The 17,382-nt window shown below is 40.9% G+C and overlaps 1 protein-coding gene across 2 annotated transcripts in view; it reads right to left on the bottom strand.

Annotated features, from left to right (window-relative positions):
• ANKRD29 (ankyrin repeat domain 29) overlaps window positions 1-6,996 on the bottom strand; it is a 32,961-nt gene extending 25,965 nt beyond the window's left edge. For both annotated transcript variants that reach the window (XM_035317963.1, XM_035317964.1), the window contains exons 1-2: window positions 6,918-6,996; window positions 1,190-1,300 (exon numbers count right to left, since the gene is read on the bottom strand). In XM_035317963.1, the coding sequence (XP_035173854.1) occupies window positions 1,190-1,300; window positions 6,918-6,938 (132 nt within the window). In that variant the 5' untranslated portion in view covers window positions 6,939-6,996. The remainder of the gene's footprint in view (window positions 1-1,189; window positions 1,301-6,917) is intronic.
• Between the last annotated feature and the right edge of the window lie 10,386 nt (window positions 6,997-17,382).

The raw sequence follows: 17,382 nt of genomic DNA, 5'->3' as shown, positions 1-17,382 counted from the left end.
ATAAAAATTCTTGATCGAGGTTTGTCTTATTTTGAGAAAAAAATGAGCAGTAGTGGACCTTATTTCTTTACATCTGTCTCTATCCTGTTTACCTCATGCCCCCATCTATGCATCCTTTCCTCCCTGTCTGAATGACAGTCACAGGATAAACTCCAGACTTTGCGAGTACTCACCTACAGGTCAAAAATGAAATGAAGATGAAAAAATAGGTTAAAGACAATAGGCTTAGAAAATCTCTTGCACTTTGAAGGCATTCACAGTGAGAGAAACACATTAATTGCTAGAAGTGTCATTAGTCCTGTACGACACAGGTACAACTGCCTGTAAGTCAGTCCCAACACCAGCCAAAGGAAATCTGGGGACTTCTCAACCTCAGTTTTCTCTGGCTTTTTGCAGTAATTTTGTACAACCAAGTAAAGGTACAAATGTTACAGGCAGAATAGCAAGACATACACCTTATCTGTGTTTTCAACCCATTTCTAACCTCAAAACTACTTTCAGGCTACAATTACAGAAAAAAAAATAAATAAATAAAAATAAATAAAAAAAAATCCCATGAATTCTGTTGGTCACTTATTTGGGCTCCTTTTTGCCTGGAAATCTTGCTGTGCCTTCGTGTTGGTGTCAGTGCAGGAGACACTGGGGTGAGGAGAGTAGGAGGTTAGGAGGCCAGCACCACCGGCTGTTTGTAGCACACTGCATGCTGCTCACAGCGGGAATGGCTGCACATCAAATGCAAACTTTTACATTGCTTAAATGGAAACTGTGGTCCAGGGTTATTTTTTAAAAAACTAATTATGAGGAGCAATGTTAGCTGACAGAATCATTGCTACTGGGCTTGGCTGAGTTGATTCTTCACTGTGATCTACTACCACAATGACATTTCCTTGCAAAGAGAAGCCCGAGGTGCTAGGATCTGTGTTTTTAATGTCAGCGCCACAAATAACTATGTAAGACACTTTTTTGAGTGCTGGCAAATTCCTAACCCTTTGCCACTGATATAAATCATCATGCTATTTTATCTCGAGTTTCAGACTTGCTTCCTGACAAGAGAAGGTTTTAAATCATGTTCAGGTGTCATGAGACTCTCAAACGTCTCCAGTCAGATCCCTGCCTCACCCTCTCTGCAGTGGGCTTTGGAAACCGATGTGAAATCAGCGCTATGGGAATACGTGCATCGTGTGCATACACTGTCTTTGCAGTCCACATCTACTCGCCCGCTGTTCAGCAGCAGCTGGAGGAGAGCCAGGTTTCCTTTTCTTGCAGCCCAAAATGCAGCATTGGCGAGTGGTGTTTCTTTCTGGTGAAAAAAAAATAAAAAAAAGGAAAAAAATTGGAAGACATATTGGACAAACACGCACGTGCAAATTCTGCATTCAAGACAGGCATTTTTCACTTAAGGGAAGCTAATCTGATTTATTTGCCCAATTACAGAGATCAGTCTGCCTGTGCTACCTCATGCTGTTTCAGGTCTTCCCTGTGTCCATAGCAGCATGACTTTTAGCTTGCTTTATATTAAGAGCTGACGAAGCCGTTCCAGATCCCCAGGGAAACATCACAAAAAACAATGTTCTAACTGGTACCTGCATGGTCTGCTTCTGTGGTGGGGCCGAGCCCAGTTACAGCAGCTGATTCACCCTGCTGACATGTCCTGCTGCAGGACATCCTCCTGCATTTCAGGCTCGCTCTCTGCCACTTCTGTCTTTACCATACAAAGCCCTGATACATGAAAAGCATTGCTCACCAATCTCCAATATTATTTGGTTTGTCCCCTTCCTGGAATTAACACCCTGCAGCTGTCAGCACATGAGTTATTTTCTGGGTGATGCTAGAAAAAGAAGGCTAAAATCTTGCTGTCTACAGCTTTATGAATTCATTTACTATACAAACAAGGCAAAATAGAGAAACTCTGAAATCTAGACTTCACAGACCTCTGTTAATCACACTGGTAGCTTTCCGCAGTGGCACAAAGAAACTTCTTCCCTTTAGGAGCAAATTATCACAAATTCAGCATGGGAGGAGGACAGAAAAAAAAAAAAAAAAGCTGATGGATAAGGAATGTGGCAGCAGAAGTGCTGAGGTGAAGCAAAGCTACGGTGGCAATGGTACATATATCCTACTGCAGGCTCCTGCTCTGGTTTTGAATAAGGCTGAATATCATTAACAGTTCAGTAAAAGCATCACATCATTGGTGGTATCTCAGACCAAAACAGTGCCAATAACTCAGGGACCTCACTCTCCCATAAATCCTGCCGTCAAGGTAACCCAAAGAGAGAGCAGAATGGATATAAAAGTCAGTCGCTCTGCTTCAGAACATTCGATGCATACTTTCCCATGTCTAAAAGTCAATGCACAAGTGTAATGTGATAGAGAACTACAATTAAATAATTTTATGGCTGACACTTAAAATATATCCATAGATCAGAGTTGAAATTGCTTCCTTCAGCGACATGCGTATAATAAACCTCCCAGAAACCAGCAGACACCAAATGACTTCCATGTGAACTTATTCCAAATCCATCACACTGGGAATTTTTAATTGGTTGCATTTTTTAATATTCATAGGTGTTAGCAGGTCATAAAACTGGCAACTGTTTGAGACAAGTTTCAGCCGTTCAATAAATTCTAGGAATGTTCCCATAAATTGTTAGTAATATTTCTTGTACCAGCACATAGAGGGGCAGGAGACTGAAAAAGAAAATTGCAAGAAACACAATAGGCTTAATTTTGATTTTCCTTTTACAGCTGATAAACTGCTTTTCCTCTGGTGAAACTGCTGATAATGTGGATTAAGACAGAGCTAGCACGTTATACCCTCCTTGCTGGTGACCAGCCAGGAAGCATGGTTATTCCACCTTTACCCTTACAACCACTCAAATTGTATGTGATAGCAGGCAGGTGACCCAAACACACAGTGGTCCATGTTGTGCTTTTTGCTCTAGTTTATTAGGCAGATATTTATTTTTAGTGATCATAGTTAGGGATATTGTCTTTATTATCGTGATATTCTGTAATTCCTACCGCAGTTCTCCAGCAAAGATGTCCTCACACTTTGGATCAGATTCAGGGAAGAATTCTCAAATGCATCAAGGACATGAAATTAGGTTTTTCCCAGTGGTGTTTCTGACCCAATTTGTGATGATCACTATCAGTACTTGTAATTCCCCTCGTGACCCCACAGTGCTGGGGATTCCTTACATAACCGTTGTGTATACAGCATGCTCAGTCTATCAGCTATGTATTGATTAGACAGAAAAAGCACACACAAATCTGAGCTGTTTTATATATTAAGGTGAATGGAATTTGCAAAACCATTCAAGCAACCTGGACAATCTACAGGGACAACCTCAAGAAAAACTGTGTAGCAATTTGTATTCTGTCTTCAAAACCAAGGATTTATATCTGTGTGCTCTTCATTGTCAGGTGATATCAACAATACTGACATCACTAGGAGACACAATATTAGTTTGGAATTATCAATCTGATTAACTGAATATTTTTTAGCAATGAACTGGTTTTAAACCAAAGGATACGACATACACCTTGGCTGCTGTTGCTCAGTTATGAATTCAGTCCTGTCTCATCAGATACTTCTTAGGGAGAGGCAATGCTGAATTTCAAGAGATTACTTGGATAAAGTTTTGATGCAATTCTTATTATAAAGCTAGTCTGCTCCTAAAAACTTCTTAAAATAAACAAATGATTCTCAGCATTGACAGTCAGGGAACAGAACTTATTAAACTTCTGGAAAAAGTGATGCCATGTTCACCAAAGCATTAGCTAATATTTCATTATGTCATTTGTTCCAGCACCAACAGTTTTCAGGGTACAATTTCCTTTATTTCATCAAGGTCTCTAAAGCATTACTGCAAAATTTGGCTGCGTTACTCATTTCAATTGTTTGTATGCCTTTTGGAGAGCTCAGAGCTGAAATGCGTGCCTTATATTGATGCTGTGTTGACATCAAGCAAAAATGCCTATTGAAAAATGGCTTAGAGGAAAATATATCCTATAAATTTATCAAGATCATTTCTATACAGGAATGCAGAAGAAGTAAAATGTGATAAAGTAACTGTATGTGTCATATAAGGAAGATTGAGGAGAAAAGTATCATTTAAATGCTGTGACCACCAGCTCCCACTCCCTGCCCTACCTTTCACTTGCTGTTTGCAAAGAAGAGGGAGGTCACAGCAGGCTAACAGCTGAGGCGGATGAGTGTAGCTCTTATTGATCTCAAAGATGAAAGAAAAGAAACAGAGAAAGAAAAGGGAGGAGAACCCTAGTCCAGAGGTTGGTTCCTCATACTGTCAAAATGTAAGAACATTTCATTTTCTTATTCAGTTTCCAAGCCAGTCCTGATGGAAAGGAGGAGTCAAGAGAAAAGTTTTAAAGCTGGAAATCAGAATCTGCATGATATAACTGAAAATATTAGTGGGACTCAGGAGGAAAGTCAGAGGTCTTCATTAGATAGTAATACATCTTACACAAAGGACCATGAGTAAAGAGACAGGTAATTGAAGATACAGATGTAAGTTAAGGTAGGCACAATGTGTAGAAGAAGAGAGGATGTTCATGTGTATAGACAATGAGAATGAATGAGAAATGCTAGCTTGTGGGTGAGAAGGGTAATAAGATGGAGTTCAATAAGAGCAAGTGCCGGGTCCTGCACCTGGGACGGGGAAACCCTGGCTGCATGTACAGACTGGGCGATGAGACGCTGGAGAGCAGCCTAGAAGATCTGGGGGTCGTGGTAGACAGCAAGTTGAATATGAGCCAGCAGTGTGCCCTGGCAGCCAGGAGGGCCAACCGTGTCCTGGGGTGCATCAAGCATGGCATCGCTAGTAGGTCAAGGGAGGTGATTGTCCCGCTCTACTCTGCGCTGGTGCGGCCTCACCTCGAGTACTGTGTGCAGTTCTGGGCACCACAGTATAAAAAGGACATGAAACTGTTGGAGAGTGTCCAGAGGAGGGCTACAAAGATGGTGAAAGGCCTGGAGGGGAAGACGTACGAAGAACAGCTGAGGTCACTGGGCCTGTTCAGCCTGGAGAAGAGGAGGCTGAGAGGAGACCTCATCACAGTCTCCAACTTCCTCGTAAGGGGGTGTCGAGAGGCAGGAGACCTTTTCTCCATTAACACCAGTGACAGGACCCGCGGGAACGGGGTTAAGCTGAGGCAGGGGAAATTTAGGCTTGACATCAGGAGGGGGTTCTTCACAGAGAGGGTGGTTGCACACTGGAACAGGCTCCCCAGGGAAGTTGTCACTGCACCGAGCCTGTCTGAATTTAAGAAGAGACTGGACTGTGCACTTAGTCACATGGTCTGAACTTTTGGGTAGACCTGTGCGGTGTCAAGAGTTGGACTTGATGATCCTTAAGGGTCCCTTCCAACTCAGGATATTCTATGATTCTATGATTCTATGATTCTATGGAAAACGTGAATAGGCAGTAGCAAATGGAGAGTGGTTGGAGTCCGAAGTAAGTACACAGAGAGTACACTGAGAGAAAGGGAAAATACCAAGGAAAAATACACAGAAAATAGAGAGAAGGCAGGGGCCTGCAGTTCTCCAGAGGGAGAGGGAGCAGGCACAGAGCTACCTTGGGCAGGAAGGGACAGAAAGTGAGAAATGGCACAAAAAGGGAGCAGATAGGGACAGAGCAGATAAGAAAATATGAAGAACAAGGTTAAAACAACAACAAAAAACACACAGAGGCCAAAAAGGGAGAAGGTGGCAAGAACATGATGCTGGCACCTCAGTTTCTGACATAAATAAATAAATAAATAAATAGAGGAGAAAGGCCATGAGCAAATTAAGGCAGGTGCTGATGAGAAACGAAGGTGGGAGCAACTCACAGAGAAAGAGTGGAGGGGCAGGAGAGACTAAAGAGGTATGGGGCTGAGGAAGGACAAAAAACGAGATAAATGCTGAGATTTCACCACTCAGCACATGGCAGGTGTCCTGTTCCCTGACAAATCCGGGCTTTGGCTGCAGGTGGGAGCCACCTGCAGCATTGAGCAGTCCTGCCATTGAAATAGCACCGTGCCAGTGCTGCACCAGCACTGCTGGGGTAGATGCATGGACTGAGGGAGAGGGAAGGACAGTGAACAACCCTTCCAGTAAAGCAACGCAGCACGAGCAACACGGCAGAGGACTGGCATGGAGCTGGTGATCAATAAGTGAAGAGCAAGCACAACATCCAGAAAGTGCATAAACTGAGGAGATGTACATCTAGCCTAAATATAATCTGCTATCATCAGCAAATTGCTGCTTGCTTCCCTCTTTGCCAATTGATCTTATTAATCCTGTCCTCTGACTTTTTTTTTTTTTTTTTTAAAAAAAAACTTATTTTAGGCAATGTTTTGACTATGACTGCTCTGGTGTGGGTTTGGATGACAGAAGCACAGTGACAGGAATCACAGAAAAGGGAACGAACCGGCCGAGCTTCAGTGGCCACCACAGCCTGAGCCGGGGAGCAGGGATAAAAGCTGCTTCCTAACTATTACACAACCAGCACCAGCAGAGAGGACCAGAAAAGTCGAGGGGAGGCTCCCGGCTGCATCAAAACCTACAGAGCACAGACCCTGAAGCCAGCAGAGGGCCGTGATTTATGTACCGCTGAGCACCCGTCCTTCGGGGGGACCTCCGCTGCGGAAAGCACCCGCTCCACAGCCTGCCTCCAAAGCACCCCTGGGGCACCCCACAGACCCTCTCCCCCCGCCCCCCCCCAACCGCCCCTCCCACCGTTCTTTCTAAAAATATAAATAAATAAATAAATTAACGGAGCTCTAATTCTAAGAATACGATGGAACGTTTTGCCGGCTGCCGGCACGGAAAGCTAAAAAAAATAAAAAATGAAAAAGGAAGCGGGAGGGCTAAATGCTCCTATCCCTTGTGTGTCTCCCCCCCCCTCCCGGCTCACCTTGAAGGACATCCTGAGCATCCCCTGCTCCGCGCCTCTCCGCGCAGCTCCGCGGGGCCGGGGCGGGGCGCAGCGCCTCCCTCCCTCTCTCCTTCCTTCCCTCCCTCCTTCCCTCCTTCCCTCCTTCCCTCCTTCCCTCCTTCCCTTCTTCCCTCCCTCCCGGAGGTTTGGATGCTCAGGAGTTTCTTGCCATCAGTCCCGTTTAAAGGCTGGGTGGTGCTGGTATATATATATATATACTATATATATATATATTATATATATATATACTACATATATATATATTATATATATATATATACTACACATATATATATTATGATGATGATGGTGATGTTTTAATCAGCTCCCACACCGCCCCCCTGTACCATCCTAAAACACAAGCCCCAACCCCAGCAGCTGGCAGAAAGCTGCAGATGGGGCACATGATGGTGAGCGTCCCCTGTAGCATCCCCGTTGCACCAACACCACCCTGCATGGGTGATGTGCGCCCACTAGACAGCCAATAAATTCCTGATGGCTTAATTTTAAGTCTGTGCGAGCGAGCAAGCAGAAAGGCAGTGCGTGTCCTGTTTCGCCTGGCTGCCACAGATTTCATTCAAAGCCTTCGTGATACAAAGTAGGCAAAATGGGGCATGCTGTGGTGGGAGATTCCTGAATTTCTCTGCTATTGTTGGTTTAAACAGAGGCCCTTAGGGATTTTTGTCTTTTGATGTACACGCATAAATGCCATTCACAAGAAAATTACGCGTGTGCATTGAGAGAAAATGCTTGCACTAAGATCCAAGGAGTTTATTCTACAAATCCGCAAGCAGAGGGGTTTCTGCAGATTTTTTTCCTGGGGCAAAATTCTGTGCATACAGTAAAACAAACTGTAGGCAAGCAGATGAAAGCTGCCAATAGCATCAGCTCATTTTAGGCTGTATGGCATGCTGTGAACCTAGCCTTAATTACTGAGCAAATCATGCAAACATGATCGATCGTTCTAATTGTTCCTGAAACTTAAAAATACTGAATAAACTCAGCAGATTGCATAGTTAAGAGACATCCTTGCTCTGATCCAGTTGCACAGCTCTACTTGCCCACTGATCAAGGAAAATATTAGTAATCTTTGCACGCTCCCTGCCTCACCCCTGGAAAATCCCTGTATTTATGAAATCTATTGTGAGTAACATGCCAACCATTTAACATTCATCAGCCAGAATGTTAAATTTTCTGACTAAGAAAAAACAAAATTCTCTGGACGAATGACAAAATAGGAGATTAATGCACTGCAGGCATTGATTTTTTTTTTTTTTCTTTGTCTGTACTTATTTTAGCCAACAAGGGACAAATTTTGAAGTGCCTTTCTTAATTTTCCCACAAAAGCTGAAATTATTTTCAATTGTATGTGGTCTGTGACTACAGAAGATGCAAGAAAAAAATAAGTCTATGTGGAAAAAAAAACAGTATTAATAATACTACAGTTAAAACTCATTCATATTTCATATTTCAAAACTCATTCATATTCATATTTCCTAGTTTCTACCCATTTTCCTGATATTATTTATCCTCGCCTTTCCCCTGCTCTGCTAGGTCCTGAAGTTGGTAGTTTCATTCCGGTGGTGGTGGCCTGGGATGTTACGGTGAGCTGTCAGCTGTCCTTACTGTGGGGAATACGGTGTGCATGCTGATGGCTTCTTCTTTCTCCCTCTAGGACCTTCACAGGGTCATCTTATGTCCTTGCTAACACTTTTACATCTTGCTCTTTCTTCATTGGTCTGCCGCTCCACATTCCAACCAAACTCATGTTGGCTTTTACATTTGTTAGTTTTTTTTTTTTGTTCTTTTTGACAGTTACTACATCTGTTTTGTCCATCTCCAGGTCTGCATTTCTGCACCTAGCTATTGGCAAGTTGTTGGTGGCTGTGAGGGCACCAGTGCCAAGCTTGTGTCACATCTCTTATTATCCCATGTCCATATTCATCTACTACATATCCAGTGTCTCCATTTCTCAGGGCCCTCGTCGTCATACCGGACCTTCATTTCTCTACTCTGTCTCATTATGTTAGAGTTGTAAAGCCGCGGTGGTACTATACAATGATAAGCAAAAGTAAATCAAATTGCTCATAGACACCTGGCCAATTAGAAGAATTACTGCTAGAGCTAGAATGTGTAAAACAAAGTTGTGGGAAGGTCAAGAAAAGTCTTAGCAGAACAAGTCCAGCAGTTCTGGGGCCTTGCAAACTCAGTGCAAAGTCTATGGCCTACAGTACCACAGGGCTATGCAGTTGCACTACCCACATCTCCCCCGTTCTTGATTCTTGGCAGGACATCTCACATTGCAAGATGTTTGAACCGGTTGGGATTTGTTACCTGTTTGGCACAATTCATCTGCAGGGCTGCATGCCTACCACATAATATTTCATCACGATGACTATTACAAATATCCTTAGTCATGTTGTTTTGTTCAAATTCAAGGGGTATCTAAAATTAACTGATGGGACTAATGAAAGCGATGCCTTTAAAAGCTGATTCACCTATTCTGTGTAAGTCGTAAGCAAACCTTTCCTAAGCCAGAACAGCTCAGGCACACCTATATATGAAGAGTTAAAAGAGGTGGCACAGATTTGGAGTTAGTCAAAACATTCATTTGGAGATCTTGATCCAGACATCTACAAGCTCTTATGCAAACATATGCATTTTCTTCTATTTGCTTAAAAATAGCTACCAACAAGCAAATACATGTTTAAAAATATCAGTGAAGAACAATATGTTTGCTTGTTGTGTAAGTAAACAAAGCTATTTTGACAGAGTATGGTGACTAGTGTATGTTTTTTAATTTCCATGACCTGTAACATGGGATTCTGCCCCCATTTTAAGAATCTATGGCTGAATTTGATTGTCTTCTTCTAAACTCCAGAGCTTTTCCTATTTCCTGTATGGCAGTATGACTATCGTGTTGATGCGTTTGCTTTCAGTATCATTTGTCTAAAAACCACTGATGGGAGCCTGTGACATTTACTGTCTGATTGTAACCTATTCTTTTCTAAAGTTTTAAAGAAGGTGAAGATCTTAATTTGTTACTGATTTCAGCTGCGTCTGCGTTGTCTTCTTTCCTGTGACATGTACTTCCATGAATATTTAGTTATTTGAATGTTCAAAAAATGTAAATATGTTTGTATGCTTTTCCAGGAAGGAATTACTTGATCCAAAGATGAAAAAGGTAATTTAAAATTAAAATTTTAAATCTCCTACATAGAGTTGAGCAAGACTTTTGTTCCAAAATCTTCCAAAAGATCTTCTTAGGCTTTCTTACATTCTCTTGCCTTATACAGGACACACAGGACAAAGGCTACTTTTCCTTTCAGCGTCAGCCTACGGTTTTTGCACATCACTTTTCACTAGCAAGATTCAGTATTGGCACACAGTACGACAGCAGCTCTAAAACGTCTTTCTCTTTCCCTGAATTTTGAGCCATTTATGCTGCTAAAATCAGTTTCTATCTTGGCTAAAGCCTGTGGTGCACTGTGGAGCGAACTGAGCTTGCCAGCTTGGATGGCAGCAGCAGATCTGCTGTGCTAGCCTGAAGGTCTGTGCAGACCAACAAGTCCAACTGCTTGGCAAGATAAATCAGTCCATGCTGATCTCCCTGCCAATGCCTACATTAGTGTTTTAGTCTGGATCGGGAGTATACTTCTGAAGTGAATGCCCTGATTGTCTCCCTTTATTGTGCCGTTGTTCTTACTGTGATCTTGCTGTATGCAAACTGGATCCGTTTCCTGAACCAAACTCCTAGGATTTCTACAGGAGCAGATTTAGCCAACTGCAGCTGCAAGTGGGTGGGTATCCATGTCCTGGGACTGAAGGACAGATAATCTGAATTTAAGAAAACAAAGAAAAATGAAAACGCCACAACATGAAATGTGTACAGGATGGGCTTCGGGTCCTCTGCACCGTTTGCTCTCCAGACCAACTCCTGTTAGTCTGCACTACTAGCAAAGTAGACAGCCTGCTTTTCCAAAGTAGATTGCTACTACTGCTATAACCAGGTTAGATATCTCTACGCTATAATGCAGTCTTTGGTGCAGAAGAAAGACCTTATAGTACATTGGCTGGTACAGCTATGTTGGCCCGCCCCCTGCCTGAGAAGTAGCCAAAGCCTCGTGCCGCTGGTCCTTCCCCTTTCCTTGTGCTTGTTCTCTCATCCAGTGAGAATTTGGGAAGTCTCAGTATTTGCCCAGGATATATAGAAGTCCTGCAGTAACTATAAATTGGCCAAAAAAAATCCCACAGAAATCCTAAGCCTGCCCACTGTGATTTAATGTAGACTTATTGTATGTGTGCTCCATCGACACTCTACTCAGACACTGTGATCTCAACCTGTTCAAGATGCCCTGTGCATAGGCAAATGCATGTTACAGAGCCTGCACAATAAATGTAATACTTTCTAGGCATGCTGTATGTACTCAGCACAGCTTGTGTCATCAGCTTGTACCTGTGCAACAGGAGTGATACATCCTTGAGTGCCTGGGCATGCCCATCCTCTGCCTGGGAGTATTAATCACTCCTAAACCAGCATGCTGTATCACCTGGGAGTATTATTGTGTCCAAAGGGAATCCTCAACTGCTTCTTGATTGCAGATTTTAATGTCCTTTGGCTCCTTCACAGAGATGTAGTGTTGAAGATATGGGCTTCCTTTTTAAAATGAGAATAGCACGATTTATCTCATGTGAGATGCTTGAACAACCAGAGATAAGAACAGCTGCATGTCTCAAATGGTTAAGTGCTTGTGTAATTAGCTATTTTTTTTTTCATTTTTTTTTTCCAAATGCTACGACATTGTGAGGTGAATATTGAGTGCAACATAATATTATTATTCCAACTTTAATTTATTATATTTTGGAGAACTACTCCAAAAATAGGAATAGTGAAAGATCTGAGAAGGGTTTCTAAATTAGTTAGACGAACTGTTATTTTACTTCCAGCACTCACCTGTGGAAACAAGAAGTCATAGATCATAAAAACAATACACATACATCAGTATCTCACTGTTAAAATGCACAGGCACACAGGCATACTAGGTGCTTCACAGTCTTGCTACCGACGTGGTATGCAATCACCTGATTCCATCTATTTAGCAACAGAAAAGATGCCATTCATTTCAAGTGAAAATGTTATTCTTGCTAACACTCTCTGGACAAAGATTTCTATAATGTAATTTCAAGAAGATCTGATACTTGAGACACTGCAGTCAAGGTTCTGTCATATAATGACAATTTGTTCAAGTTGTCAACTTATTCCGCTTATTCATAGGACTCCGTCAGATTGAGTCATGTTGTAACTCCTTTCCTGTATATTTGTACCTCTTTTATGAGACTGATTTGCAATTTTGGCAAACACTTATGAATGATTCTCTAAGGCATCTTACCTGGTTTTGTTGACACCCTAGTTGTACAAAGAACCTAATTTAATTTGAAAATGAAATACAGAAAAATTCAGAGAAAATGAATCCAACATATACAGTGACTGTCGGTTTTACTATTACCAGGCACACAATAGTCTTCAATTTGTATATTGCACTTTCCATGTAAAGATTTACATATATATACATATATACACACAAACACATAGTCGTACTGTTATGTCTGCTTTACAAGTTGGGAGGCTAAAAAAAGAGTATTTTTTCCCTAGATCACATAAGAAGCTCATAGAAGGATCAGAATTAGGTTCTGCATTTGGCTGAAACATAAACTTTGGAAAAAATAATCAGCATATATTCCATGTAACATTTTGTAAGTTTACTCTTCATTCAGTCCCAAAGCCAAACTTTAGGTGCACAGTGCTCTCTACATGTTCTGTCCACTGATTACAGCTCAGGCTGCTTAACTGGAGTCCATTTTTGTATTTGAGAAGCAAATACTGTGCTGGGTATAATTAAGAAAGTTGTGTGCTGTAAAGAAACCACAACAATTCGCATCACAGCTCTTTGTCTAAGATATGCCATGAATTACCTCTCCATAATTAGGCAGTGCAGGATCTCTGATGCACCTAGCATAGGACATATTTCATTTGAATACTTCACAGACAGAACTGGGGATGAAAAAGTGTAACAGCTCGTACCTGTCAAATATCACTGCCCATAGGAAAAAAAAAAAAAATAAATAAATATTTCTACCTTGCTCCGCTTTGCAATTTGAGTTCTAGCTGCTTGGAGCTGTACAGCACAAGCCTCTGAATGACGCAGCAGCTGATTCTGACCAATTTTCATGAGATCCTTTCAAAGGCAGAGAGCTTTCCCTATAACACTTGACCAATCCGCTTCCTACTTTGTCCTCAACCATTTTTCATTTAAAAGTTGGTGACAGATTTAGTAACCCTGAAAGCAAACCCAAACATGAATACTGGCTGGGTGATGAGTGGATTGAGAGCAGCCCTATGGACAAGGACTTGGGGGTATTGGTGCACAAAAAAATGAATATAAGCCAGCAATGTGCACTTGTAGCTCAGCCATTTGAATCTGGGACTGCATCAAAAGAATTGTAGCTAGCAGGTCGAGGGATGTGATTCTGTACTACGCTTGTGAGACCCCACTTGGAGTACTGTATTGCATTTAGCTCTGGTGTCCCAGGCATAAGAGAGGCATGGGCCTGCTGGAGTGGGTCCAGAGGAGGGCCATGAGGATGATCAGGGGGCTGGAGCACCCCCTTATAAAGACAGGCTGAGAGAGCTGGGGTTGTTTAGCCTGCAGAAAAGAAGGATTTGTGGAGACCTCATTGTGGCCTCCCAGTATCTAAAGGGGGCCTCCAAGAAAGATGGAGAGGGACTCTATCAGGGACTGTAGTGATAGGACAAGGGGGAATGGTTTTAAACAAAGAGATGGAATTAGATTAGACATTAGGAGGAAATTCATCACTCAGAGGGTGGTGAGGCACTGGCACAGGCTGCCCAGAGAAGCTGTGGATGCCCCATCCCTGGAGGTGTTCAAGGCTAGGTTGGATGGAGCCCTGGGCAACATGATCTAGTGGGTGGTGTCCTTGCCAATGGCAGGGGGCTTGAAACTAGGTGATCTTCAAGGTCCCTTCCAACCCAAACTATTCTATGATTCTAAATCTGCAAACTGCTACCCAAAAAGTTTTCTCACTGTCTGGCCCATGAGATGAGTAAGTGCTACAAATTATTCCTTTCACACAGGCGATGGAGCTCTGTGCTGAAGTTTTAAATGTTTAGTCCAAGTTCAGACACTGTTGAGTGCCTGTGCAGAGAACAATGCTCTGAACTGTAAAAGAAATGAATGATTGGCCGGTCATTTCAGAGTTGCAGCAAGTCAGTATATCATCAAACATTTTATCTTTATGCATTTATTTAATTATATAAGAAGCAAAGTAGTTATTCAAGATACATCTGAATCTAAATCATGAAAAAAAAATAGTCTAGAAGGACTGTACCAAGTACTTGTGCAGTTAATGCTGAAATGGTGGGATCTTTTCAGCATGTTATTATTCTTTTAAAATATGTTGTATCTTTGGCATTACCTGAAGTTGTTTCTTTTTGGTAGACTGAGAAGTCTTGAAGTTCACACTATGACTATGCTGGTGATATCTGTGAAATACTGAAATTTTAAAAGAATTTACCTGAAGTTTAGCTTCTGACAGTATAAGTTCATAATTAATCTACCTCTTTCCAAAAAGACAGAAACTATAAACGTTCTACAAATAAAATGTCTCACAATAATGCACTGCTAGTTATTTTTTTTCTTGTTCAAGCAAATGTATTTAAACTATCACTAATTTTGACAAAGCAGTAAATAAAGCAAAAGATTTTCCATCCAGCTGATCGTTTACATTAGTTTATATTAGTTACATTTTTCCTTTGCTAAACTGTAGCATAACCTGCTACAAATAGGCCAAATATGGGCTATTTCTTGTTTCCATAATATTTATAAAAATACAGGCCCCTTCTACTAAACCTATCACATAAACAATGTACTTTGAGTTACTCTATTTTGAGAGATACTCTTAGAAGAGTAATAGCAAGAGAAATAATAAAAATCACTGTAGAAACTAAACCTGCAGACTTTGCTGGCAAACTGTACCAAATATTTATGTATCTTACAAACCATATAAAAATAGAATTGAGAATTTACAAAACTGAACCAGAAAAAGGAAAAGTTTATCTAATAATAGAAGTAGTTTACCCAACACGTTCATAACCATATGCATTCATCCTTTTAAGGAGGTACTACCTTGAATTTTTCTTTTCACTCCATAGCCCTTTTGCTGAGGCCTTCTGTGATAGATATTTCATATAAAATTTGCTGCTATAAGCCAGTGTAAGGACACATAGGTTCTGGGAACCACAAGAGCATTATTAAACACATGGATGTTCTACCTGATGTCTGGCTTAACGACCTAGGAATCAAAAACAAGTTAGCATTGTACATGAATAAGTGGTACAGGATAATTTCCACAAATCTTCAATTGAGTGTTTCAATGCATTTGCTCTTTTGTTTCCTTTTTTCCATTTGTTCCTAGAAAATGAATGCTTTTAGCTACAAAGATGAAGCGACTTATCATGGAACTCAACTACCAGCTAAGACTAAATTTCCATCTGGTAAAAAGCATCATCGTCCCTTGTTCACTCATTGACAAATGCATTTCAGCATTCAAATAGCTGAACTTAAACTTTACTTGTATGTTAGCATCTATACAGGTACATCATGCTTTAACATTTTTTATCCTTCCCCTCCCCAAGCTGGAATTTTGCCCTCCTGAAGTTTTACTGCTTCAGGATGCTGACACTGTGTGCAGATTGTGACTGCATGTTTTCTTCAGCTATCATTTCCTTTTCCTTTCCCTACTTATCCTCTGTATATATTGATTTTATGACTCAGTCGGAAGTTAACTGTTTATCCATCTTCCATCTGCTCAGGCAGAGAGAAGCCAGGGAGCCTGCATTCAGGTGCTTTGTGCCTGCAGACTTTCTATCTCCATGCACAGCACTTAACTAATGCCTGACACTGGTGCAGATAATGCAAATGCAGGCTGAGTCCACGGAGAATATAAATGAGATGGACAATGAAGTTCTTGAAATATAAAGGCATCTTCAAATAAAATCACATCATGGACATTTTTCCTAGGCATTGTGTATTATTGCATGTAACTAGTGTGGGAAATGACACGGGTCTGAGAACATACATATCACAGGACTGTGAGAACAATATATGACATATGCTATGTGCTTCAATGGGCAAGAAAAAGAGCAGATTATCAAAGATTTGCTCTTTTTTTTTTTTTTTTTTTTTTTTTCACAGAATATAATCAGCTTCTATTCTTGTAAACAAAGTTTTGCATATGTTCACTAACGAAGATAGAAATAAGAGTAAATATAACAAATTGGGCCAAAATCTAATTACCATCCTTAGCCTAAATAAACAGGTTCTTTAATGAGGGGGAGGAGACAACCTCATTAGTGCTGCACAAGAACCCCAAGACTCCTCTGCACCAAAGCATAAGATGCTTGCCTTCCCATTCACATGAGAGATTCTGACTGGCAGAACAGTTTCAGTTTGGATATTTCTTGCCTGCTCCAAAAACCTTGCCTGTCAATGATGGAAACCATTGCAGAGCATAAGTTTCAGGGTCCAGACACTCTGACATCTCTGAGTGTCCTCAGCAGTTTATCACATTCCATAAAACTAACCTGGTAGATTGGTTTTGTCTTCACTTTGAGAGAGCAGTAGTCCTCAGACGAAGTAACTGAAGATAACAGGCAGAAGATAAGGATGACAGGACATAAGTAAATTTGATAGGAATTGTCTTTATACACTACTTATATTGCCAGGTACAAAATTTGCTGAGTTACTGGCTAGAGCTCAATCTATTCTATTTCTCTGTTTAATGCTCTGCTGGTCAAAACATCAATCCACTAATCAAAATAACTTAGCTAAAGAACCAAAGGACTACAGCTGAATGATAAACTGCCCAAACCACAAAATAATATTAGAGTAGCACTATGGTATCTCCTAACAAAGTGCCCTATAATTAATTTGACTGAAACCAATTGTTATTAATGAAAAAATATGGAGATTTACAAAAGTTATAAATCTTCCATGGAGAATTTTGGTGGCGTATTATATCTGTGCTATGGATATCTAAAATTGTGTTTAATAAAACATATCAATGGTATTCTCCATTAAATTTTCAACACTTTCATGAGGGATTTGTTCTATATTCACTATCTCTTCCAACCTCCAGAAGTAAACAAAAAGTACATCTTAATGTTCTTGAACTGTACTTGTTTGAGTTCTTAGTTACAGTATTACCTGGAATAAAATGATATAAGCCCTCAGTTTGTACTGCTGAAGATTGGGCTTCCTACCATATTTAAACATGAAGTTCTATTTAAAACTTAAAACTTGATGAGATTGTGGTTGGGCTAGAGTTAAGGTTGAAGTAAACCTGAAGCGGTATCAAAATTTTTGAC

Source organism: Oxyura jamaicensis, chromosome 2, assembly GCF_011077185.1.
Source record: "Oxyura jamaicensis isolate SHBP4307 breed ruddy duck chromosome 2, BPBGC_Ojam_1.0, whole genome shotgun sequence".
In the NCBI taxonomy this organism is placed as follows: Eukaryota; Metazoa; Chordata; class Aves; order Anseriformes; family Anatidae; genus Oxyura; species Oxyura jamaicensis.
Note: the sequence above shows the minus strand (reverse complement) of the source record. Positions and strands in the feature narration are given on the sequence as shown.